The sequence below is a fragment of the Bacillus rossius genome, chromosome 7 (genome assembly GCF_032445375.1).
Source record: "Bacillus rossius redtenbacheri isolate Brsri chromosome 7, Brsri_v3, whole genome shotgun sequence".
Classification (NCBI taxonomy): domain Eukaryota; kingdom Metazoa; phylum Arthropoda; class Insecta; order Phasmatodea; family Bacillidae; genus Bacillus; species Bacillus rossius.
In genome coordinates, this window is record NC_086335.1 from 63,427,588 (window position 1) to 63,453,034 (window position 25,447).

The 25,447-nt window shown below is 39.5% G+C and overlaps 1 protein-coding gene across 25 annotated transcripts in view; it reads left to right on the forward strand.

Annotated features, from left to right (window-relative positions):
* Window positions 1-25,447, forward strand: part of LOC134534196 (longitudinals lacking protein-like) — a 287,153-nt gene that overhangs the window by 171,893 nt on the left and 89,813 nt on the right. Inside the window, exon 5 of one of the 25 annotated variants that reach the window (XM_063372375.1) lies at window positions 20,979-25,004. The exons of 21 other annotated variants lie outside the window; for them this stretch is intronic. In XM_063372375.1, the coding sequence (XP_063228445.1) occupies window positions 20,979-21,304 (326 nt within the window). In that variant the 3' untranslated portion in view covers window positions 21,305-25,004. Of the gene's footprint in view, window positions 1-8,124; window positions 9,330-14,651; window positions 14,891-17,038; window positions 17,414-20,978; window positions 25,005-25,447 lie in introns of those variants that run through there. 3 more of the 25 variants (XM_063372407.1, XM_063372414.1, XM_063372416.1) reach the window with 3 other exon arrangements.

The following is a 25,447-nucleotide window of genomic DNA, read 5'->3' on the forward strand; positions in this document are numbered from 1 at the left end:
GCGCCCTCCCTTGAGCCCGATGTGTCCCCTGTTCCGTCAGCGCCACCACCCTCCCACCATCACCCTCTGTTTGAACCGCCCGCCATGGTGACGTGTGCATGCGTGTGTGTGTGAGCCGCAAGAGGCATTAGAGGCACGGCGACGGCCCAGAAACATAAAATATTAATTAATAAGTAAAGAAATAAAGGGCTATGTATTGTGTGTTTTTATAATTTCGCTCAGTGTTTTGTCTTAAGTCACAGGAAGGACGGCGCAGCGCCACACGTGGCCGCTACAGGAACTGCCGACGAATAATCTTTAGACAATATTTAATTAAGTATACTGTTATGAAATCAGATGGAAGTCTCACAAATTGTCATTTAATTATTACTAATTTTTAAAAGGGTAAACTATGTTAGTAATTAGATTAATTATAAGTTAACAAGGTAACGGGAACTCGAGGGTTGGAAGACGCCATGATACCCTGTTGACCAGTCAGTCTTGTTCTTCCGCCGCCCGGAGTGGGACGCTCCCGCACCTCGTCGACTTCATTGTTTGGTAATATCTGATCCGTTAGCATCCGTTTCGCATATATTAATCTAAAACGCTTTCTTTCTGTCTTCGAGGCCTACTCCGGGTGGTAGACTGTTTCAATAAGAATTTAAGCTCCTCAAGCATTTTAAATTTAACATCGTTACGTTTCTTTGGTCAGGCCACGTGGTGACCTGGCCCACCTCCTAAACCGATTGTTTGCCGTTGGCTTTTTATCCACTTCACATGAACAATGTAGAGACGAGAAATGGTTAATAAATATCCGGTGTGAATCTCGAGTGAATATTATTTCGGTCACGGGTGCCCCGGTGTAGTTGTCTGGCGTGTGGGACGCCTAGAGCCCACCTAGGTAAAGATTAGGGCATTACACGAGTGTACCAGCGTGCCCGCCGCTGAGAGCGGGTATTAGGAACTAGCGAATCATTATTAGGGTTGTGTGCCTCGTCGCACTTGGGCGACATCACGGCCCGAGAAAGGAGTCTCGCCGGGTCCACGTGCCCACAAACCACGTGGTGGCGCCCAAACTCATTATCCGCCTCCTTAAACAACCCTGTGCGATAGCAATGTATATGTATAATATTGATACCACGCAGTCTATCATTTCTCTTACCACCCATCCTATTGATGACGTCATTCAAAAACACACCCATTTGTCACCATGTAGGCGACACAACTTACCCCTTTTATCTCACTAACCTGCTGTACCCACCATTCATAGGTTAGATTTTTCATTTACTAACAAAGCATTCTGATTCTGTAACCTGGTTAGAGTGATATTAGTCACTTTATTAACTGTTTCATTCTGTATGGGAAAAAAAAAGTTTTTGCCCTGAATATAATTCAATAAAAATAATTATGGTGTTTGGTAGTCTTTAAAAAAAACTTAAGCCAAAACATGGTTTAATATACCTACACTATATTACTGACAAAGTATAATAATTAAAGTTATATGAGATATCTCTCACAAGACTTCAAATTATGATAAAGCAGGAACAAAGTGAATGATTAGTAATAATTTTGTAGAAATGAATGCACTAATAGAATTAAGATTTTTTTAGTCACAAGTGACCTTTTTTTTAAGTATATGTACAATAAAGTTTCTAAAAGTTTTTTTTTTAAATTACAGATAAAATTATTTTCCAGATAATATAAAATTGAAATACACCAACCAGCCTCCATGATTCAAATCATGGATATGAAGTAGCCTCCTTGCTATTCAAAAATTTCAATTGTAGTGTGTGTTGTAAACGTAGACAATTTTCATTAAAATTATTTCAAAATTAAAAAAAATATTAAGTTAGTATTTTAATGTCTATAACTTGGACAAATGAAGAGTGAACAAATTACTATGCGTTATCACAGATCATACATACAGCTTGCAGTGATTTTATTTTTTAAATGTAACTGTAACAATCATCATTAAATATCATTAATTTACTTGCCAATGTTGGAGTATTTGTGTAGCATATGTTTGTAAGCATGTTTGTAGGCCTGTGGCTAATTTTTTAATTTTTTATATGTTAAGTATTTACATATATTTATGACCTGTAGTATTTTATATTACCTGTATTGTAAGTTATTTCGTTATAAAGTTTGATAAACTAAATTCTTTATTGTCAACAGAAGTATTGTGTGTAACATGATAGTTCTTGTAGTAAAGGATCTGTCGTAATTGTTGAATTAGTTTTTTTTTTCTTTTCATTTTCTTGTAATTTCTATTGGTTAAAATATTTCTCTGTGTATTTATAATGATAGCTCTCCTCCATTTGTTGTAGAGTCACAAATTTTCTCACCAAATATTTATTAGATGTTATTTTTGGGGTGGTGAAGGATCATGCAAGTAAACAACGATTTAGAACAGATGCAAGATTTCGTATCACTGTTAAGAAACCATTTAGTGAATACCTGTTGAGAAAATTTATTTTAGACCTAACATATAATGAATGAGATGCATCGGAAGTAAATTTACAGGAAAAAAACCTCGAGTAGTAGCGGTGGCAGGAAGTGGAATAACTGAAATTGTGTTTGGGAGCGGAAAGATCGGAACGAGGGAATGTAGTTGAGTGACGGGGACGCGGCGACCGGTTGTTCCAGGAGCGTCGAGGAGGAGGAGGAGGGGGGGGAGGCGAGCGGCACGCTCGGGGGCGCCGGCGAACCAGTGCCCCGCCTGCCTGCAGTCGTACTCCCACCGTGCCTCGCTGGCGCGGCACCTCAGGTACGAGTGCGGCCAGCCCAGCCAGTTCCACTGCCCGCTGTGCAGCTACAGCACCAAGCGCAAGGGGAACTTGGCGCGGCACTGCAGGACCTTGCACGGCGTGCCGATGATGTGAATGCCGTGCTCGCCATTGCTGGCGTGTGCTGTCCGTATGTGATAGCTTGCCCTTAAGACTGAGAGAAAGGAAGAAACTGTCCGATACTTGACGTAGTATTCAACATAATGTGTTCTCCAAAAACTATTTTGAATTCTATTGAATGAGATTGAAGTACAGAGATGCAGCATTTTGAATTAAGTGTGCATGTTTGTTTTACTTATTGTACTTACATGTATTTCTGTAACTCTGTAATGTTGTCAATAAAATGCATAATTTATGAATCATGTGTAGAGTCTATAAAATAAGATGTCAAATTTACCTATAAAAAAAATAAACAATGTGCCTCCTGCCTAGTTAGTCTTTTCTGTTTGAGCTGCCTTGTAAATGGTCACCTGTGTACGCTAAATCAGTTGTGAATCCATGCATCCATGTCAACTTCCGGCGGCCATTTAGTTTGTGTGTGTGTGTGTGTGTGTGTGGATTGTGTATGTTACGTTCTCTTTTGATGGTTTCTCCAATCACAATTCTGCAGAAATAATAATTTTATATTTTAATTGAATTGTAAATTCTAAAATAAATTTAATTAAAAAAAAAGATATCTGGGACCAAATGGTTTTGTTATTGACTTAAACTTGAAAAAAAAAAAGATTGTTCAAAATAGCTAGTCATACATGCTATGGAAATTTAAAACATAAAGTTTTTGTGTAAGTTTTCCTTTGTAATGTGCATGTATAGTGTAGTTTGCATGGAATTGTTTTTTGTAATTTCTCATCAGCAAAAAAAAAATCGAATTTGTAAGTTGTTTAGGGGCTGTAACCTAAAAAAATGTAGTATTCATTAATACTTTGGTTTGGTAGTGTACTTTGTTTTGGGTGGCACATAAGGATGCCTAATCTCAAAAAACTCGCATGGGATATGTTTATATTAAACTTTCAATAATATTAATTGTTTAAATATAAAATGAACCTTTGTGAGAATGTGAAACAAGACTTATTACAGTGATGAATTTCTCATGCTATGAATTTAAAATCATTGACAACGAAATGGAAGAATCCTAAGGTTAATATTCTTTCACTTGTATGCTTTTGTTAATTCTCTGCTTCGTTTTTTTCCCCCATGATAATTCAATAGCGGTCATCTTGCAGATATTAGTTTGCTACAAGAAGTGTGACTGCTGACTCAAAAATGTAGTGTGATTGGTAGAGACCTGCATAATTCGCGGATTCAGTGACCTCCAGGATAGACCCTACTACACTCTACACACTCGGGCAAATGCCACCTGCTCATTGGCCGCTGACTCGCGAGTCGTCTCGACCGGGTGGCCTGTGATTCGACACTTCTATGAGTGAGGGTCTCTAATCGGTTCTCATTACTCCGGATTAACAGTGAACCAGTGGTAGAAGCAGCGCTAAGGTGTAATTATTTTAACTGAAGCAATATCACGAAATGAATCCCGCGATTTTCGCAGGTCTCTAGTGATTGGTGACACGGTACCCCCAAGTGAAGGACGAGCCTGATAGGTACCACTTATTGGACGGTCCAGGGTGTGTCGACAGGCAGCCCACTCGACAAGATAACATCCGTGCAGTCTGTTGTGTAGATTGTCTGATGGTGTAGCAGTTGTGTGCATCAGTGTTTGACTGACTGGATTGGTTTGCCTGCAGGTTGCGCGACTCGCTGGCCCAGCCCCAACGTCGCGCGCCTGATGCTCGACGGAGCCGCGGAAGAGCCGAGCGCCCGTCCGTACGGCGCCGGCGTGCCCAAGGACCTGCTGGGCCTGCTGGACGCGTGCCGGCCGGCCGCGCCGGACGGCAGGGGGGAGGAGGCGGCGGGGGGAGGGGCCGGGGGCCGCGTCTTCCCCACCTCGGAGGGACCGGGAGTGTTCCCGTGCGGGGACTGCGGCAAGGCTTACCGCTGGAAGAGGACGCTGCGACACCACGTGCGCTACGAGTGCGGGCAGGAGCCCAGGTTCCAGTGCCCCTACTGCTCCCTGCGCTCCAAGAGGAAGGGCAACATCATCACCCACGTCAGATCCGTCCACGACAAGGTGTACGTCTAGCGCCGGAGAAGTGCGAACTGAACTGTTTCAGTTCGATGACGACCGAACGTGAGACAGTTTTAGTTTCATTTAGTTCTGTGATGCACCTGGTTTGATTTTTTAATGAAATTTTTATAGTTTTAACTGTTTATTTCGAGTAACGCTACTAAAAGGACCAAAAACTCTTTGCTGCAGAAAAGAGTTGTATTGTAAGTGTATTATTTATTAGCTTGGATTTTATTTACAACCAAACTGTTGGATGCAAATAAAAAAAATTAATTTAAGTGGTGATTGGATTTTAAAAAAAATAAGACACTTTGCAAAATTATTTTTAAAAATATGTGTTAAGTAATTGTATGTACTATTTTTTTTTGTGGAACTTTTTTTTTAATGTCATGTTTGGGAATGAAGAGGGGACGAGTTAAAAAAGTTTTGGTCCTGTGTCAACAAAAATGTGCAGTGTGATGTTGACTTGTTGTCCACTGGTTGTTTATTAAAAATGTTGGTTTCATATCTGAATATGTATATCACATTTGACTCACGATTCTTACATTTTATATTGGTAAATATATACCTCAAATTTTCCAAAGCCATTAAGTTTTTTTTTTTTTTGTATTTTCTATACTTTCCAGTAATTTCAACACTTTTGAATACCTCTAAGAGTTTTCTTTCAGTCACTGAGATGTTAAAATATAAATCTCTTGGTGCTAATATGTTGCCAGTCAGAACATGTGTAACAGAGTTAGAGTTTATTGAGCTCTGCGTTGAACAGCTATGCACAGAGGCCTGAGGCGAGAGGACCTCCACGGTCGTAGCGGGTTCCAAATGTCTTGGGCACCGAATTGGTGCTCATAAATGAGTCATGCGGCAGTGTTGGGATCGAACACACGATCCTCGTGGTGTGACCATGTTGCATCACTGAGGATTCGCTTTTTCAAGTGGAATGTTGTGCAGTTTTTGACTGGTGTCAGAAAACTGTTCTGAAATTTTCATGTTAACCGTTGTGGCAACCCTGAGTGCCACTTCGGATCACAGCTCGGCCGTTCTGAAGCCAGCATGTTTTGTTGTGGTTTTGCATGTAGAAGGAAAACCTGAATATAAGGGCGTTAGCTAATAAAAAAAAGGGAGAAGTAATTTGGCTTAGAGAAAGCCACATGATAAGTTTAAGCTAACCTTTGTATCGCTACCCAAGTTGAACATGCAACATTCGGTGGTTGTGACACGCTATCTTCAAAGTAACCTCGTGTGCAGTCGCCAGACGGTCCAGACCTCGAGTTGTGTGCTGTGCCGCAACTGCCGACAGCTTCGGCTGCCTGTCGTGGATTCGTCGTGTGACAGGCAATCAGTGCAGAGTTCTCATCGAGGCACGTGTGCTGCAAATAGCACCCCAGGTGTGAGTGTGACGGTGGCATGAGAAGTTCTTTAGGTGCTCAACTACAGGATGGAAGGAATTACCTGAGAATAGGTCGATCAAAAAGATCAAATCCTTCAATCCCATCAAGTCCATAGCATTCATAATATTAGATATTCAAGGGAAAATATTCGAAGAGGAAATGTAGTAAAATTCATTGATGACAACACTGAAGTTCAATGTTACCACTCACCATCTCCGGCTAGCTCAAATTAGATGATGAGTGGAACATACAGGTTACAGGTCACGAAGAAAGAAGAAATATATATACAATGTTCGATGTATTACCTGGTTTTAATTATTCATTTAAAAATCACAAAATATTTAGCACAACAGAACAAATTTAAATTAAATGTACATTAAAAAGAAGATAAAACCTGGGACCATCGCCCGCTACAGCCTGCTCGGCCCGCCGCCCGAACAACGACCACTCGACCCGGTGATCGGACAATGACTGAATTTACAGCCCTCCTTCCCTTTGTGCGGGCAGTGTTCTTGGCTTGCTGAAGTAATTTTCAGCCAATCACGGCGCTTGATAACAGAGGCTTCCACGAAATGCTTACTTCTGTTCCCATGATGCAGCGATTTTGTATCTTTCTCGCACTCCTGTGACCGTGACTCACACGCCTAGCGTGTGAAACAAAGCCTCGGTCGTGGAAAAAATGAAGGAAAATCACGTCATTGCATGCCTTCCCACACAAAAAAGCCAGCAAATAAATACTTGAAATATAAATTTATGAATTTTAAAAAATTAAAACAATAAACCCGGAGAATTACGTTTACAATAACTTTTAAAAGGAAAAACTTTACATCTAACCCAAAATAAGAAAAAATTTATAACAAATGATTATTAATGGATTGCATGAAGAAGGCTGTAATCTGGGTTGTTACAACTAGGTCAAATTTTTTCTTCATATCTATCCTATTACTGTTCATTAAGATACCATACTTTGTAATAAATTTAATATCTGCAAAATTTAGTTCATGAAACAAACATGTAAATGCTAAATTTTTTAAAATGATAGTTAATATTTTCCAAAATTTATTTGTGACCCATGTGACCTAGATTGGGATTTGAGGAGTATGTCTGTGGTATCCTTTGATATTCAAATTTGAGATTAGGATTCGAGAAAATTGGGATTCGAGAAAATGGGGATTCGTCCCTCCACTAGTTTGAATGCTTTGTCAACACTTTGAGCCCCTTTACTCAATGTTGATCATTGTTTACAAAAGTAAACATTTTGTCTGCTTTTGAATTGCTGACATATGTCTCTATGATAGGAAATTGCAAGGAAGAAACAAGATAAAAACAAATAATTTACAGTCAGATCTATTCCATTACAGCCATTGAGAAATTGCCGCTCCAGAAGGTCAGTATGCGCGACATTTCTATGATGCCAGGTGCTTTGTGCATGTACTGTGCGTAACTTGACAAGGACTGGGTTTTATAATTTTGTGCACAGCAAAATAAACTGCATCTTTACTCTTCAGTTGATTGTTAGCATGCTAGAAATTACGTAGCGGAAATTGCATTTAATATTTTACCTCTATTTCGCTAGTACCCACTTTTTTTTGCTTTGCAGCAATTTTTTTGAAAATAGTGATTGAAGGTTATAAGGGACGAGATAGCGTTATTTATGGTTTGATTGTTTGGATGATTATATTACAAATGTATTAAAAACTAATTTATTAGAAAAAAAAAAAAATAATTTCTAAACAACCATCATTGTTGCCTGTGCCGTAGTTGATTCACCTGTGTGCATAACGTCACCGCCACTAGACGTGGCATCCACCGAGGAGGCCCTGACGACGATGGTCGGTTGTTGTTGCAGGCGCGTGGGGAGCGGTGGAGGCTCAGGCGTGGCCCGAGTGCACTCCCGCCCACCGCTGCCCCAGCTGCGGCCGGGAGTACAAGCGCCGCACGTCGCTGGCGCGGCACCTCAAGTACGAGTGTGGCCTGCCGAGCCAGTTCCACTGCCCGCAGTGCAGCTACAGTTCCAAGCACCGCGGCAACTTGCTGCGGCACCGCGTCACCGTCCACAAGCAGTGAGCAGTGCGTTTCACTGCGTTTCATCTCGATACTGTCTGCCAAGCAACAATTCACAGCACCACTCATTTGGTCTTTATGGCGTCCGTGAAAGACCGCACATTTTGTATTTTTTTTGGATCGGATAGAGAATAAATTTCTGAGACGGGAAGTCTTTGCCGATTTTTGATCTGACCCATAGGTAATAAGTAATTAATTAAAATAGTTGACCAATGATGAGCGTGCTCTAAGAGAAAGAAGAAGAGTGGGGGACTGTGCTTACAGAGAGAGAGAGAGAGAGAGAAAAGCGCGAGGTACTACTGCATACTGTCTTTCACGGCGCGCCCAGAGTATAAGGGGGCAAGCAGCATTAAGCGAGCATTTGTGTGTGTGCGTGTGCGTACACTCAATATTGGTTAACTATTTTAATTAAGCAATTGTAATTTATGGATGAACATGTATTTATTTCTTTTATGTAAATACATAATTTTTTTTCTTGTCATGAGATTTAAATTGCTGCATTTGTTTTGTTTAAAATGGCAATGTTTTTAACTACACTGTAAAAAAATTTTACTTTAAATCCTACACAAATATAAGTACCTCAGATATTGTTAAATTTGTTTGTATCAGTCCTTAAAACTTAAGGTTATGTTTAAATTATTTGCTTGTGTAAAATTTATAGCTGTTCAAGACATAAAATCACATTATTTAAGCTAAAGTAATGATGAATACCGGTAAAGCATTGAAATAACGGTAATTATTTTGAAGTTATCATTTTTTTCCTTTAAGAAATGGATAATACCAATGTTTTGGCAGAAACAAAATTAATCTATGTTAAAGCAAATACTTTACAACATGTATTTTGCTGTATTTTGTATCTTGTCATACTGAAAAAGAAATCTGTATTTAGGAACAAAAATAAAACTTGTACCTAAATTTTCATTGTTACTGTAATGAAAAACAAAGAAAGAAAAATCATTGAGTTGTTGAAAATAAATTGTTCTGAAACGTTACTGTCTAAATCTTTATAATTTGTGTTACCAAGAATGTATCTCCAGGTCCTTGTAGCATTTGGAAATGTAATTATTTTTATTTTTATTTTTCAGTACAGGGCTTGTATTGTTTATTTGCAAAGGCAATTAATTGTAATGAATGTACGCTGGATTGCCTAGCTTAGAGACTTAAGTTTAAGTTTGATTGTAATTGGGGTTTATTACACAGTTATGCATAGTACAGATGCTGGTGTCTCTACTCCCTCAACTAATGCTGCTTCATTATGTATCCAGACTTAAGTTACACAGAGCTTCAGCTATCTAGAACATCTGTGTAGTTCTTTTGATTTGTTCTTTAAGTTCTTTGCTAGCATAGTGTGAATTTTAATCAGCATGCCACAGCTTGAACTTTTCACTGATGTACCCTCCCCAAGTACATAGCTTCTACTGTACATTAAATATTACTCATTCATCATCCTGCTGTGGGTGCTTGTCAGTACACTATAAGTGTAACTATTTTTACACAATTTTTTTTTCCCCCACAAATTTTTGCAACTTGTATATGTTTAATTATTGTGCATAGCTGAATTACCTTATTTCCCATGAGTAGTAGCGTATTCTGTTTTCTGGCCAAAAATAATCCACGTTCAAGTCATTGATCTATTGCATCTTTGGAAAATGGACAGGAACCATCCCCTGAAAATTTTGAATACAGAATTTATTTTACAAGACTTACTTTATTCCAGCGCGTTCAAGACCACGGCCATACAAGATGGGTGATTTCGTTGGATTAAGGAATGTCAAAATAGTAATAATGGGACTACCAAAGAAAAATTAATTTACAGTACAAATATATCTAAAAAAAATTATAACAAGCTGCTTTATGGCAAAGAAATATAACATAAGTGTTACTGTAGGGGTGCAACCTGGCAGTCTAGCAGTCTAGGTAACAAATGCCCGAATCCACCCAAAAAATTCTGAACCCAAGCTTTTCTTTCGGTTTGGGATTACGGAATAAGCTGAACTGAAGGAAGCTGGAATAAAGAATGCTGGCTGTACCTGGTGGAAGTTGAGCTGGCACCATTGCATACCTGCAGGGGTGTACACACGGAAGGGGGAGAGGAGATGAGGGATATATACACCCCAGGTCTCCCCCTGCCCAAGTCCTAAAAGTTCTATCATTCCCGCCAACAAAAGGAAAGGATTTCAAACCTAACAGCAGGGAAAGTGGTTTTCTATCACCCTGCCCCAAAAATGAAATTTGCATGCTCCTGCATACCTGTTGTTCATGCAACGAGAGCATGGTACTTCAGCTCGCAGATCCTACTAGTGCCCAGCTTTGTTGGTAGGTATGCCACGAGTTAGTGTTGTAGTAAACACTAGATACGGGACCCCATTCCAGGGAACCCAGGTTCAAAAGCTGGTCCAGCCTGCTGATTTGAATTCTTCTAAGTTGTTTCAGCTTATTCATTTCAATTATGTATGGAACAATGTATTTAATGAACTGGTACTGATTGAAAATAATGCTGCAGGTGCCGTTCACTAGTTTATCAGCATGTGCCCGCATTCTACGGACCGGTAATGCCCTGCAGATTAGGAGCTTCAGTGATGCAGGTTTGGCCCACCGGGCCCATAAGCATCTAGGCTTCCTTCTTGTGGTAACATGTATTGAACTTAACCTAGCCTCCTCTCATCTGCTGGTTGGTCTGTGGACGGTGAATGTAGCCGTTGTAGCTGAGGTGAGCAGGGTGGGTGGGGGTAGGGGGCCGGCTGCCTGCCACGAGAGAGCTGCCCTCACTGCCGCTAAACCTGCCAAGGCACACATGTCACGAGTGTGGCCAGGACATCTTGTACTGCCTCGGACACATGACGTGGAAGAGCTCCGTGCCGCGACATATCGTGTTATTCCCAGAGGCTTGAAGACATGTAGGTGTGCTCGCACTGGAAGATAGATGCTGCACACCCAGGCTTGACACTTGAATAAGTGACATTTTCGAGCCTGCTGAGAGGTTTTGTAAAGAACATTGTTATTTAAATTGTGAATGCATGAGTTACTGCTAAATTGTTTTGGTAAGATGTTCGTTCTACAAATATGTATACTGTCATGTCCACCATCTTGACCTTGGCCAGAGCTTCCACACACTAGTGAAGGACCTACGAACTAAGTGTTTTCTACTGTAGTATCGCAACCTCTATGGTCAAGTTAGTACCATAGCGGCCCATACATGGCAGTTACAAACATTCGTAACTAACATCATAAATAAATCTGTGATATAATCAAGGTGTTATGCAGGATAAGAACTATGAACCACTGAGTGTGTTTTATGTGACATGTATCCTGTCCAATAAGATGTTCTGCCTTAATCATGTTTGTAGACATGTACATGTAATGTTAAGACAGATCAGGGGCTAAACTGTGACCTAGTTGTACATGTAGTCCAGACAAACTTGTTGTGGTCCTGGCAGAGATCCTTACCCCAAAGCAACCTGGGGAATAAACCTTATCCAGTATTTGCAGAATAATTATTACCTCTTTCGCTCCTTCCTCTTTTTCCCGCTCCTCTATGAGTTAGCGACTCCTGAGATCACGAGCTCACCCCTCCTCTCCTGCAGCGACTCTCTAGAGACCACGCGAGCTATTCCCTGCGGCTAGTGACTCCTTGGAGACCACGCGAGCTATTCCCTGTGGCTAGTGACTCCTTGGAGACCACGCGAGCTATTCCCTGTGGCTAGTGACTCTCTGGAGACCACGCGAGCTATTCCCTGTGGCTAGTGACTCTCTGGAGACCACGCGAGCTATTCCCTGTGGCTAGTGACTCTCTGGAGACCACGCGAGCTATTCCCTGTGGCTAGTGACTCCTTGGAGACCACGCGAGCTATTTCCTGTGGCTAGTGACTCTCTGGAGACCACGCGAGCTATTCCCTGTGGCTAGTGACTCTCTGGAGACCACGCGAGCTATTCCCTGTGGCTAGTGACTCTCTGGAGACCACGCGAGCTATTCCCTGTGACTAGTGACTCCTTGGAGACCACGCGAGCTATTCCCTGTGGCTAGTGACTCCTTGGAGACCACGCGAGCTATTCCCTGTGGCTAGTGACTCTCTGGAGACCACGCGAGCTATTCCCTGTGGCTAGTGACTCCTTGGAGACCACGCGAGCTATTCCCTGTGGCTAGTGACTCCTTGGAGACCACGCGAGCTATTCCCTGTGGCTAGTGACTCCTTGGAGACCACGCGAGCTATTCCCTGTGGCTAGTGACTCCTTGGAGACCACGCGAGCTATTCCCTGTGGCTAGTGACTCCTTGGAGACCACGCGAGCTATTCCCTGTGGCTAGTGACTCTCTGGAGACCACACGAGCTATTCCCTGTGGCTAGTGACTCTCTGGAGACCACACGAGCTATTCCCTGTGGCTAGTGACTCTCTGGAGACCACGCGAGCTATTCCCTGTGGCTAGTGACTCCTTGGAGACCACGCGAGCTATTCCCTGTGGCTAGTGACTCCTTGGAGACCACGCGAGCTATTCCCTGTGGCTAGTGACTCCTTGGAGACCACGCGAGCTATTCCCTGTGGCTAGTGACTCTCTGGAGACCACGCGAGCTATTCCCTGTGACTAGTGACTCCTTGGAGACCACGCGAGCTATTCCCTGTGGCTAGTGACTCTCTGGAGACCACGCGAGCTATTCCCTGTGGCTAGTGACTCCTTGGAGACCACGAGCCATTTCCATCTCCCCCTATTCTTCCCCCCCTGCCTCCTGCAGGGGCCTCCAACCTCCATCATCCTTGGTCGACACAGGAACAAGTCAATACCAGTTGCTAAAATCATCCTTAGTGTTTTATTTGTATAGTTTTATTCTTTCAACTGTAAAAGTTTGAGGTACTGAATTTACCAGAGTAACTCTCATTATATGTCATGATTTTGAACTGTTGTATGTTTCTTTTTCTTGTCCTCAATCTGCAGCTGTTTTGAGAACATACATAAAAAATGATTTTTTAAATAATTTCTTGTAAGTTTATGAATTTTAGGCCCATGGGCACGAGTTATAAGCTCGCAATCATTTTGGTCGATCTACTTTCTAACCTAGGAGATTTCTAGACAGCAAAAAATCAAATTGAAGTGATTGTGAAGGAAGATACGTGATGCAAAAACAAAAAAGAAAATAACACTGAAGTGTGTGTTGTGCATCAGGCGGCTCAGTAACATCCACAGCTTGTGTTGCGGCAAGCTCAATGAAAGGAGGCTGGCGTACAATTTGTTTATCCACTGTGCAACTTTACCACAGCTTGCTTGTACTGAGTAAGCGAGTTGCTTTCAAGAACTATATTTAGGGATGGGCTAGTCAAATACTCAAATACCATCAAATCTTTTTATTATTCAAAGGATTCAATGTTCGAGGAAAAATATTTGGAAAAAAAATATTTGAGTAAATAAAGTAAAAAAAAAATCCAACACTGATAACCTTTAAAGTTTACTAGGTCAAATTTTTTTCTTCGAACCTATCCTGTTACCATTCCCTGAGATATTTTAATTTAACATTTAATTGTATAAATAAAATTACAATATGTATTAATTATGGAAAATTAGTTTGTAAAAAAAACATTAAAATAGTTGAATGTTTTAACATGATAGTTAAAATTATTTTATTTATTTGTGTTTAATTTAATGTTGACCCTTGACTTAGATTTGGTTTCGAGATGTATATTTGAGCTACTCCAAAGGATTTAAATTCGTGATTCAAATTCCAGAAAAATTGTTACTTGGCACATCACTAATTATTTTGTTTACTTCCAAACTATGTGATAAATTAAAATAATTCAGTTATTATCATTTGTAATAAGGGTTTACATTGAGGTGAAGATTTAGTTAATGCTCTCCTTGTTAATGTAGATGTGTTCACGTACTTTCATGGTTTTTTAATCACTACGGAAAGTGCTTGCAGCTGAAGTACTCCAAATATTGTTCAGGATTTTTTTCATCAGAGGGATTGAGAAAGTCACAGTGGAAAAGTATGGCGAACTAACCTCGTGCTTTCAGGAGCATTGTCCGTAAGGAGTCTTGCAACTACAAATACTGCACACACGAACAAATGAAACATGTTATCATTTCAAATGCATTTTGTTGTCGATTTTGTATAAACGAACATATAATTTATAAACTAATTTTGATTAAATAAGTAAGAACAGCACTAAATTTAAAAAAAAAAATTCTAACACTGAACTTTATTCTGCAAAGTGAACATGAGGAAACTAATCTTACTCCACCCACACTCATTGAAGTGCAGTTACAAGTACAATGACTTGTGCAGTGTGTTGCGGGTGCTACGAGGGGGTATGCGTGGTTGCAGGGGCCTGGGGAGCGGAGGGCAGGGAGGTGTTCCCGTGTCCCCGCTGCCACAAGACGTACCGGTACAAGGGCAACCTGACGCGGCACGTGCGGTACGAGTGCGGCCAGGGGGCGCGCTACCAGTGCCCGTACTGCCACAAGCGAATGACGCAGAAGAGCTCCGTGCTGCAGCACATTGTGGCCATCCACGGGCAGCCCCTGCCGACGCGGCTGGAAGTCGTGTGAGGGCGTGAAGCGCCTTACCGCCGCGCCCCTGGTTACGTTCGCGATCACAACTTTAAAAGTGCATTCGTAACATTTTATGATCTTTAAAGGCGAGCAGGTGTACATCAAAGTGTTGAGCCTGATTTTTTATGGAGAAAGCATACGAACATGTTTCTTTGAGAATATTTATTTCACGGACTGCTTTACAACACGATCCTCTCTGCATCATGGCTACCGGAAGACTGCATAGACTACAACAATAAAACAGTGAAGTCAATAATACACTTGCAGTTTCCTTCTGCTACCAACTTAATGATTACCAATTTACTCTTCAACACAAAGTGGCTTAGTCATGTTATTCACATGATGTATTTTGTTTGCAAACAAGAGCCTGGATGATAATTGTCATAAAAAGTTGGAAACAATTTTTTTTTTTGTTTTGCACGATTAATAAAAGATAATTGTTAACATGAGAAAAATGTTGTGAAAGTAGATCTGTTGGAAAACAAAATTCAATCATTCAGGAAAAAACTGTCATGTTTTTTTTAGAGTGTGCAGAGAAATAAGAATGATCAAACTATAGAAAAATTATATACAATAGTGGGGTAAGCAAAAGAAGTTACCCCATTATCCTTTTCAATAGAAACCGTAGAAATCATAGTTCAGATCAAAACTGGTTTCATCCAAATGTTTTTTAATTGTTTAAATGTAAAATTTTAAAACTTGTAATTACATTTTAATGACAAGCATTAGAATTTTTATGTATAGCTAGTAATATTATATCCTTTATTATTTTATATTTGAAAGTTTGAATTATTACTGTAATTTAAATATCTAGTAATATGAAATAAAAAAATAAAAAATGTATTTATAAAATAAAATGATTTATAAAAAAAATAATAATATTTGTAAACATTGAATTTATTTAAAAAAAAAAAGGCATTTGATCATTAAAAAAAAGTGACTTGTCTGCAAGAATCAAAACCCTGAGTGTCTGAGCGGCAAGTAAGTATGTTACCAACTAGGCCGATGGCCAGAGTGAAAGTAACTAGCAAATAAATATACTATGCTTAAATTTTCAAAGGCCTTTTTTTTCTTGGAATTGGCTGGCCAGTGCACTTTATTATTTTAAGGTGTGAACGAATACCTTAAAGGATTATTAATAATACACCGAGTTTCATCCCGATGTGAATTTCCCAAGTCATGTCCTTACCTTGTTTGATGTTTGAATGAAATCAGTCATCTCATAGCTAGTTGGAATGCAGTTTCATACAAAAAATTATTAACAGGGGATCTACATTGCACATCATTAATCTTACACAAATAATGTACATCTTTTCTCATAAATGTTTAGTTATGTACATGTAATTTTAAACACTTTTCATGTTTATTAAAAAGTTTATTTAAGGATCATATAGTTAAAGCAATGTTATAGTTTTAAGGTTTTATGAAGTACATAAATAGCAAATCTTAAAGAATGGGAACTGTAAAGTCATTAGAAAAATTAAAATTTTGGAATTTGCTCTGTGGTTATTAAATGTTTGACTATCAAGTGATGACTTAATATTAATTATTTATGATCATTGTGTATACAAACTTTTTTGTGTTTAGTTAATGACAATTCAGGGGGAAAAAAAGCTATGCACTTAGGCTCTGCATTATTTCTTATTTCCCTTATCTGAAAATATAGTTTTTAGAAAATAGTGATATTAGTTAAAACATTGATTGTATAAATAACACCAAAAATAGAATTATTAACATGTTTTATGACGTTAAATTTTTCATCCTTTTTAAAAAATTTTACCACCATAAAACAACTTACATAATCATTTCATACAGTACTTTTACAAATGGAAGCATTTACATGCACCATAGTCGTTTAGTCAAAATTTGTTGTTAACACATGCCGAAATTGTAAATTGCATGGGAAATTTTTTTTGTATTCACTGGGAAAATAAAACTGTACAGTTACCAAGTATGATATTGTTAGTCATTTCAATTGTAAAAATTTTGTCGTAACTTAATTTTGAATTGATTTGGTATGTAAATGTATGTAACTGACTTTTGATATTCGGTTGTACTTTGACATTTATTTTGGCTTCATGTGTGGCCATTCCCGCACGTAAGGTGATGTTTTAGAGGCAGGTCGTACGTGGTGATACCGGTGGTGGAACTGTTGGCCAGGTGCAGCGCGGCGGAGGGTGGGAACGGACCGGGCCATGGCACGGCGGAGAGGCGCGGTGCCCGCCCACGAGTGCCGTGCGTGCGGGCGCTCCTACAAGTACAAGAAGAACCTGCAGAGGCACGTGCAGGTGGAGTGCGGCAAGGAGCCACAGCTGCCGTGCCTGTTCTGCGCGTCCCGCTTCAAGTACAAGGGCGACATGCTGCGGCACGTCCTGAACAAGCACGGCATCGCGCTGTGAGCACTGCACCTCGCGTCTGTCCTGCTGCAAGGAGCCTGTTCTGCGCGTCTCGCTGTGAGCACTGGCACTGTACCTCGCGTCTGTCCTGCTGCAAACCCGTGTTTCTTTGACTCCAAATAAAATCCTTTATCTGCAATTTTGGTGTTTTTTCTTTTCTTTTAGGTTTTCCTCTTTACCTCTGCTCCAATACGATCATGTTGTGAGCAAACATTCATCGTGCCTTATGATAAATCACGCATGGTTGATTACACATTCTCTGGTTTAAAGTGCTTTAATTTTTGCCTATTCAAAATTTTCTAATTAACCACTATTAAATATAGAATCACTTTGTTGGATTGCTTTCATGGTGTGTTCCAACTCAGAAAGTATAAACGTGTATGTTTTTGTGCCAATTGTTTGTGAACGTACTATAGTTATTTTACAAAATTGGCATTTCACCACAGTTTTTTTAATGTGAAGAGTTTTCGTTTGTGTTTTGTGAAGAAAAGTCTATATTTTGTTGGGTAAGAATTTTGTGATTTGCTGATTAAGCATAAACATGCCCTGTGCAGAATTTACATTCACATTTTTAGCAATGTATAATACTGTAACATCAGATGTTTATACCCTTCACAATAAAAATTATATTATTATATTATTTATGGACTAATTACATTTTTCAATAAACATGATAAAAGAACACCTTTTTGTTGTATCAACACTGCAAGAAAAATGTGTGCTACACATAATTTTAAATATTTAACATAATATTTATATAATTTTAAATGTTGAAGTTCCATTTTATACTCTTTTTTTAGGTTCACTCATGCTGTGTAAGTATTTTCAAAATAGGTTGCAAAAACATCACCACCTCATATTTCAGTATAGCATGCTGCAATGAGAAAACTCACACTGTTTGACAGAACAGTGATACCAGCTTTTTGGTGTACACTAAAATCACATAAATGCTTGTTATTTGTCACTGCTAATGATCTTCAGTTGAACAAGCCTCTGATGGTACATACTATACAGATGAGCGGCACCACTTTAGTTTTAGTGTGTGCACGTTCTGCAAAAAAAATATATATATATTTGTTTTACCTGTGATGTGTATAATAACTAATGATGGGTCAAATCTGAATTTTCTCTGGTCCAAATCTTTAATTGGAATCCCAGAGAATACCTCGAATATACCCCTCGAATCTGAATCTAGGTGACCAGTATCAAACATATTTTTGTGTTGTTAAAACATTCTACCCTTTAGTTGTCTCACAACTATGTTTCTAGAATCAATACAAATTTTTTTTATATATATAATTATATGTTAAAAGTACAATATCTTTGGGGGGGAATGGTAACAGGATAGGTATGAAGAAAAATATTTACTTTGTAAACTTCAGAGGTTATCAGTGTTTAATTTTTTAATTCACTTTCCCATAATATTTTTCTTTGAATCATTTTCCATGAATATTGACTCCTTCAGATACTAATTATTTTTGTTATTTGAGGATTTGATTGGCTCATCCCTAATAAATAACAGCTCTTAAATCATAGTTTTGTAAAGTGCTAATGTATAGAAATACTTGTACAGTATATCCAAAATTGCAAACATCAGTTCTCCAGAATTTTCATGGTTCATTAAAGATATTTTATCACTACTGTTTAAGTGTTTTATTAATCTAGTCTTCACTTACAGTATATATTTTATTTAATGTTATACAGCGAGAGGGCATGGGACCTGCATTTAGACTTTGTTGTAGAGTTAATATTCTTGGTCTAATTTGAACTACTTTTACATTATTGCCGTGAATGCCAAGTTTTCATGTTTTGTTGATTCTCCATGAACATGATGCTTTTTGGGCGACAGGAAACTGTCTGGAGGGAAAACATGTTACACACAGCATTTTGACTGAGCAAGCATGTTGTTTGGGTATTTGTTAGGCCACTGGAAATTTGTCTGATCAGTCTTTAAGATGTAAAACACCAGGCTGACGAGAAGAGACTTGTTTGCCACGTTGTTTCAGTGTGTGTTTCAGGCGGGACTGAAACGCCGGGATCAGGAGCTTCGCTGTCACCGGCAGTTGTTGCAGGGTGAGCAGCCTCCCGCCGTGGCAGTGCGAGACGACCCTGCGCGGCTGACGACACACTGTTCCGCTGCAAGAAGTGTGGCAGGGAACACCACCGCCACGGGACCATAGTTGGCCTTGACCGTCTTGAGCTGCACAGCTCCCCTGCCACGCGTGCCCTCAAGGCTTCAAGCACAAGTCCCACTTGTGCCATCACGTCTCGCAAGTCCACTTGCGCAAGCCCGCCCCGTACAAGTCACGCTGGGCTTCTTCCACACTTTCAGTAATTACTAGAGTGTTCTGTTATACCTTTATTAACCCAAACAGTTCTGTTTCTAGTTATTTATTTTTATTTATTATTTATGGGTTTAAGTAGTCCATCTCACGTGCATTGTAAATATGTTTCTTTACGTTTACATGAAACTGTAAAATAACCAGTGCTAGTGTTACACATTTCTGGGAAGAAGTCTTTAAACCTTCTTTTCCACAATTTATTCATCTTTTAGCAGCGCTTTTGGCGAAACCTGATCATGTTAAGACTGTTATGGTTTATCTTACCTTCCATTATTCATCATTCAGACTAGCCCTTGGTTCTATGGAGAGCTGGGAATATTTCGTCTTTGAGTGGTGTATTCATACTGGCTGCGTGTAAGTAAGAATGGGTTGGTTTGTTTTCTAGTGTTGCTGATGTATATTTTTACGTAATGAAACTGCTAGTTGATAGTTTCAATTGTTAGTTGTGGTTATATTTATATTTGTCCTTCTTGCTTTATACCTGGATTCTAGCCTAAAAATTTCCTGTAGTATTCATGATAATTGAGTTATCAGGCCAGAACTCTCCCATGGAAATCAGGAAAGCTTGGTGGATAAGTGTTCAGTTAATGTTTTAAGTGTTTTTTATGTATCACTTGTCTGGTAAATATATACATTTCAAATAAAAAACTTCTTAACAATGCTTGTTTTTTATTCAATTATTTTGCACACAAAACTTCCAACCATATCTGCAAATGGTTGCCAGTCCTTAATGTTCTGATGTACACCTGCCAGGTAAGAAAGGTTTGATCGTTATGACCAAGGCCAAATTTGTATTGTAGGTATTCCTGGTTTTTATCTAATGAAAGTGTTTTTATAGAGTTCACAGCAAAATGTAGGTACAAAATGTATGTCGGGACAGTTGACAGTTTGTATTTCCAGCTGCCTTACGAACTGATTCATTGCATCAAGAAGGTTCATATTAGTCATAGCCTGAAGAAAGTTTTATGTTGAGTTCAGACTAAGATGAAAACAACTTGCAAATGCACATACCAGTGCATTTTTTAAAACGGACCTTACGGTTAGAACCACGTGATCATCGAAGCTGTAAAGTTAACTGAAATACACTGTGGGTAGATATTTAATTTTTTTTTTTTCAGGGAATATTCGGTAACAGATAATTTGAATTTATATTGTTTGAAGTTCTGTGTGTCTTATTTCTTCTAGGAATATTTATTTGTAAATTAATTTGAAAATACAGTTATTCACAGTGTAAGTTTCTTAGTGCCTGTATCGAAGTAAAAATAATTGACTTGCTGTGATAAAATGTTTTAGCATTGTGCCAAAACAAAATGCTCAGAAAAGCTAGACATGCGTGGACAACAGTTTGTGTGTGTGTTTCAGAGAAGAGGGCGACGGAAGCTTCTCTGTCGGCAGAGGGGGTCGTCGGGGAGAGCGGCCTCCCGCCGTGGCTGTGCGAGGCGACGCTGCGGGACCTCGCCACGGACGCCTTCGAGGCCCCCTTCGTGTGCGAGAAGTGCGGCAAGGTGTACCAGCACCGCAGGAGCCTGCTGCGCCACGACCGGCTCGAGTGCGGCAAGGAGCCCCAGCTGCGCTGCCCCTCGTGCCCGCGCCTCTTCAAGCACATGTCCTACCTGCGCCGACACGTGTCGCACGTCCACTCGCGCAAGCCTAGGTCCCGTGCCAGGCAGCGCAGGAACAAGGTCTAGACACCCTGGCGGTGTGCTGCCTTGTTTCTAGACACTACAAAAAAGTTTTTTTTTTGTTTAGTTCCTGGCCACACACACACACACACACACATATACACACACACACTGGTCACAAATTATACAGCATAAATTTAATGGGCGGCGGGAATGACAAAACAACAATTTTTTTTTTTTTTTCACGGGGGCATACATCCGGAAACGAAACCCTGCAAAGTTACAGGTGCGAACAGCAGCTCGCGAATTTTGAATTTCGCGGACTCCCGGGGGTTTACTTCGTTCGCTGAGAGGACGTGCGATCGCAGCGCAGCGCATAGTCACTCAAGCGCTTCACGGGAATTGGGAGGTGACCCGGGCTCCGACATGCAGAGTTGGTCGAACGCATTGGCGACCAACAGCTGGGTGTGCAGCGCTGTGGATGGCTGGTTGTAGCACATCAACACGTTTGGCCTTGGCCGATCACCGCAGGGTCGACTGGTAGTGCGTTCGGTGCGGCAATTGCAGATTTCTCAAAAAAGGTGTAGCACTGAAGACCCGACATTCGCAGAGGTGGCTGATACATTAATGGTGTACGGAGCAGTGCACCTTCACCAAGGACTCTTTCACGATGGACGTGTACCGAATAGAAGACCTTCGTACTACTTAACTAGCGACTCTCTGAAACTGCAACTCCTGGTTGGGGACCTGCCTCCTGCGGAGTGTTTAAATCCACTGCGCTGTGATCACGCATCCTTTCAGCCAGTGGAGTAGTTCCCAGAAGCCCACCAAGTACAAAATTACGACCCGTTACTTGAGAACATTCTACATGCATACATACATAAACATACATGTATATGTATTCCATTAACAATATTTAGAAAAAATTTTGGCTTTTTTAATCTCTACAATCGTATCACAGTTGTTTCCTTGTAGTAACTACATGCTATTCAAAATATTACTGAATTCTCATACAATTTTTTTTTGCTAGAATCTTCTGTATTCATAACTAACTAAAAAAAATGCTTGTATTCTAGCTGTATTATATTAATTTTCTTTCTTTCAAGGGCTCTGTCTTTTATCAGCTTGAAGGGGCAAGTTTTGTGAGCTGCTATTTTCCAGTAGGCTAGTAATTTAACTGTATTTAACTGTTAGATATAACACAATCTCTACTACAGTAAACTCTCGCCAGTCCGTGGCCCGAGAATCCGAAGTTCTCAGAAATCCGGGGTATTTCCGAAGTGACATGATCGTTACTGTTTAGATGTATGTATCACTATTCTCAGTGGATGATAAGAGCGACGCTCACTGATATTTATAGCGCGGTAAAAGGCACTGAACTGGCGCGCAGTCATCTCGTTCCCGTCAGATAACTGTGAAATTTGAGCGGTGACCGTAACATTATATGGCGGGAAAATAAAGATAAAGGTGTAATGCCTTTTCCTCTGGTGCTTTCAAGAAATTTTTTAACGGTTTTTTACACCTAAAACTTCAAAACCATGCCTTTTAGCCATTTTAACTCCTCTTAATCCGATATAAAAAAAACAGTTGGGCATTAGCAAATTCTTAAATGCTTTTCGTAAACAGACTCCAGTCGGATATTTAGAGTAGGTTGGAAATCGCGTAGGTTTTCCTGAAGCTCTGGGCACCGTGTGTCAGTGTGTGAAACATGTTGCCAGTGACAAGTTTCCTAGCTGTGCGCGGCACACGACTGTAGTTGTCATGCGTCACACGCCGGGAATGCTGGCCGGAGGGAAGGTGAGTATAGTTCATTTGCGGTAAAAATAAATACTCTAACCGCCCTGCTAAATTTTTCCATTAAAGAAATTTTGAAGTTTCAGAGATTTTCCAGCAGAAATAATGTTCTGTAACTAACAAACAAATTGTATCAAAAAATTAACGGTAAATGGCTGCCGTGGGGGGCCTTAAAAAAATGTTCATTTTACCGGGAATGGACTATACAACCTGGCTTTCGTCGCATGCAGTGTGGAGTAGGGGAGGAAGGATGTTGACAGTTTCACACGCAGAAAATGGCTAGAGGGCTGGAGAGAGGGAGAGAGATGGTTTGTTGTCTGGGAGGGAGAGGTAAGCCGTATGACGTCATGCATCCGCTGCCTTTGCAGCCGCCAGCCTGTCTAGACGAGATTCTCGCACTCCCACTTACGTCGCACAAGCTACTGCTGCCGTGTTTTTAAACGGACTGTCCAATTTTTTTTCTCTTCTTATACGAACATTAGTAAGTGCACTATAAACCAACACAAAATATATGCTGCATGTTAAATAATAGCTTTGTATAAGCTTTTATTGTGAGTTTTACCATTTTTTCCCCGATTATTTTTGTTTTGTGCCAAAATTTCAGATTTTTTGATGGTTCTAGTGTACAATTAACTAATGATTTTTTTTTTATTTCTCCCGTTTCTCTTTAGTTTAACTGGACTGGCCGTGTGTCTGTGAGGGAGTGGCCTTGAGTCTCTTGCCAGCTACGTATCGCTTCTCTCTCCCGCCCCTCCTAAATTCACTTCCCCTTATCAAGGGGCTTCCCGTTTCAGCGCACGCCACATTGCTACGCCTAGCTCTTTCACATCAAAGTGCGACTTCGGGTGCCATTAATTTAATTTAAGATGACTTTAAATTACTTTTTACACAATTTACTACCAACTTGAACAAATGGGTGTGTTAAATTTAATCAGGCCAGGCTGTAAATTTTCAGGAAAAAAAATTTCTCGGGTGCTTCATTTACTATGAATGGACTATACTGGTATTGCTTACGTACAATTCTGTTAACTTCTCAAGTGTCTTGTTTATTATGACGTCCTGTGGTAGTATTACATGTTCATTGACTACCATCTTATCTTTTAGAATTTTTTTTTGTATTTTAATGAAAATTTTTCAAAAATCCGAAGTTTTCAAAAATCCGAAGGTCATAAATCCCCGACACCCACGGATTTGCGAGAGTTTACTGTATTTAGTATTAAGGCCAGTGCTATAAACTTGAAAATCTTGAAGCATCATGACAAACTTAGTAGCACTTTTATCTTTTACAAAATTTTCGGCATTTTATTTTCTTTGTTTCCTTTTCGTCATCTACTTTTTTTCTTTTTATTTGGCTCCAGTTTTTATGTTGATTAGTTTGAATGTTGTGTTATCCATGTTTTCGTCAATTTTTTTTTTAACTCATCTTTTTCCATACTATTCTCCTGTAGTCTCTGTAGCACTTGTTATTTCTCATTCTGCATGCATATGCTGTATATACATAATGCATTTTGTTCATTCATATTGTGTTTCTCTTTTAAATGCATGTTATATTTAAAGCACAAACTTCAGGTCATTATTTTTAAAGCATTTATCTTATTTGACAACAAGGGTTTTAATTTGTTTATTTTTTCTCTTATCTTATTGCTTATTCATTTTTCATAGATATTAATTACTTTTTAAACATATTGATTAAATTGGAAAGTAAAGGAGTTAAATCTACCCCTTCCACAATCCCACAATCCTGATTATTTTTATGAAAAATAAATCTAGAAATGGTTTTGTTACAATGTTATATTTTCATTTTTTTTTTTTTATGTTATATGCTTTAGATTATGTGGATAGAAGGCTGTAAACAATAGCTGTATTATTGTATCTTCAATTTTGAAGCCCAACATATGTGTAATCCAAATGTATTTCATGTATGACATATCTGTAAATTATTATTAGAATAAATAATATTTGGTGCTTTGTATTTTGACATGCCTCTATAAATAATTTTTTATGTTAACTTCTAGCCTTAAAGGTCCTGGGAACTAAAAAAAAACAACACAATATTAGGCAATACATTATTTTTTGTTTAGAAAATTAAAAAAACTTGCAGTGTAAATTTGCGTGTCCTACGGTGCATCGAATGCCTTTAATCTGTTCTGGAAAGTCTAGTGGTTAGCAGTGGTGATGTCACACTGCCCAGCTATATAGCACATAAACCTGGCTAGAAGGTGCACCAACACTTTGCTCTCCTTGTTTAGTTTTTTATTTCTGGTAAATCTTCGCATGAGTTATTGCTGCATAAGGCTTTTTCATACCCGCAGAAGATATGAGGTTGTAAGTAATAGAGGGAAAAAATATGGTAGAATACAATATATAACGCAACCTCGACTGAATGTATCCCTTTGGCATCTCACTAAGAGTATG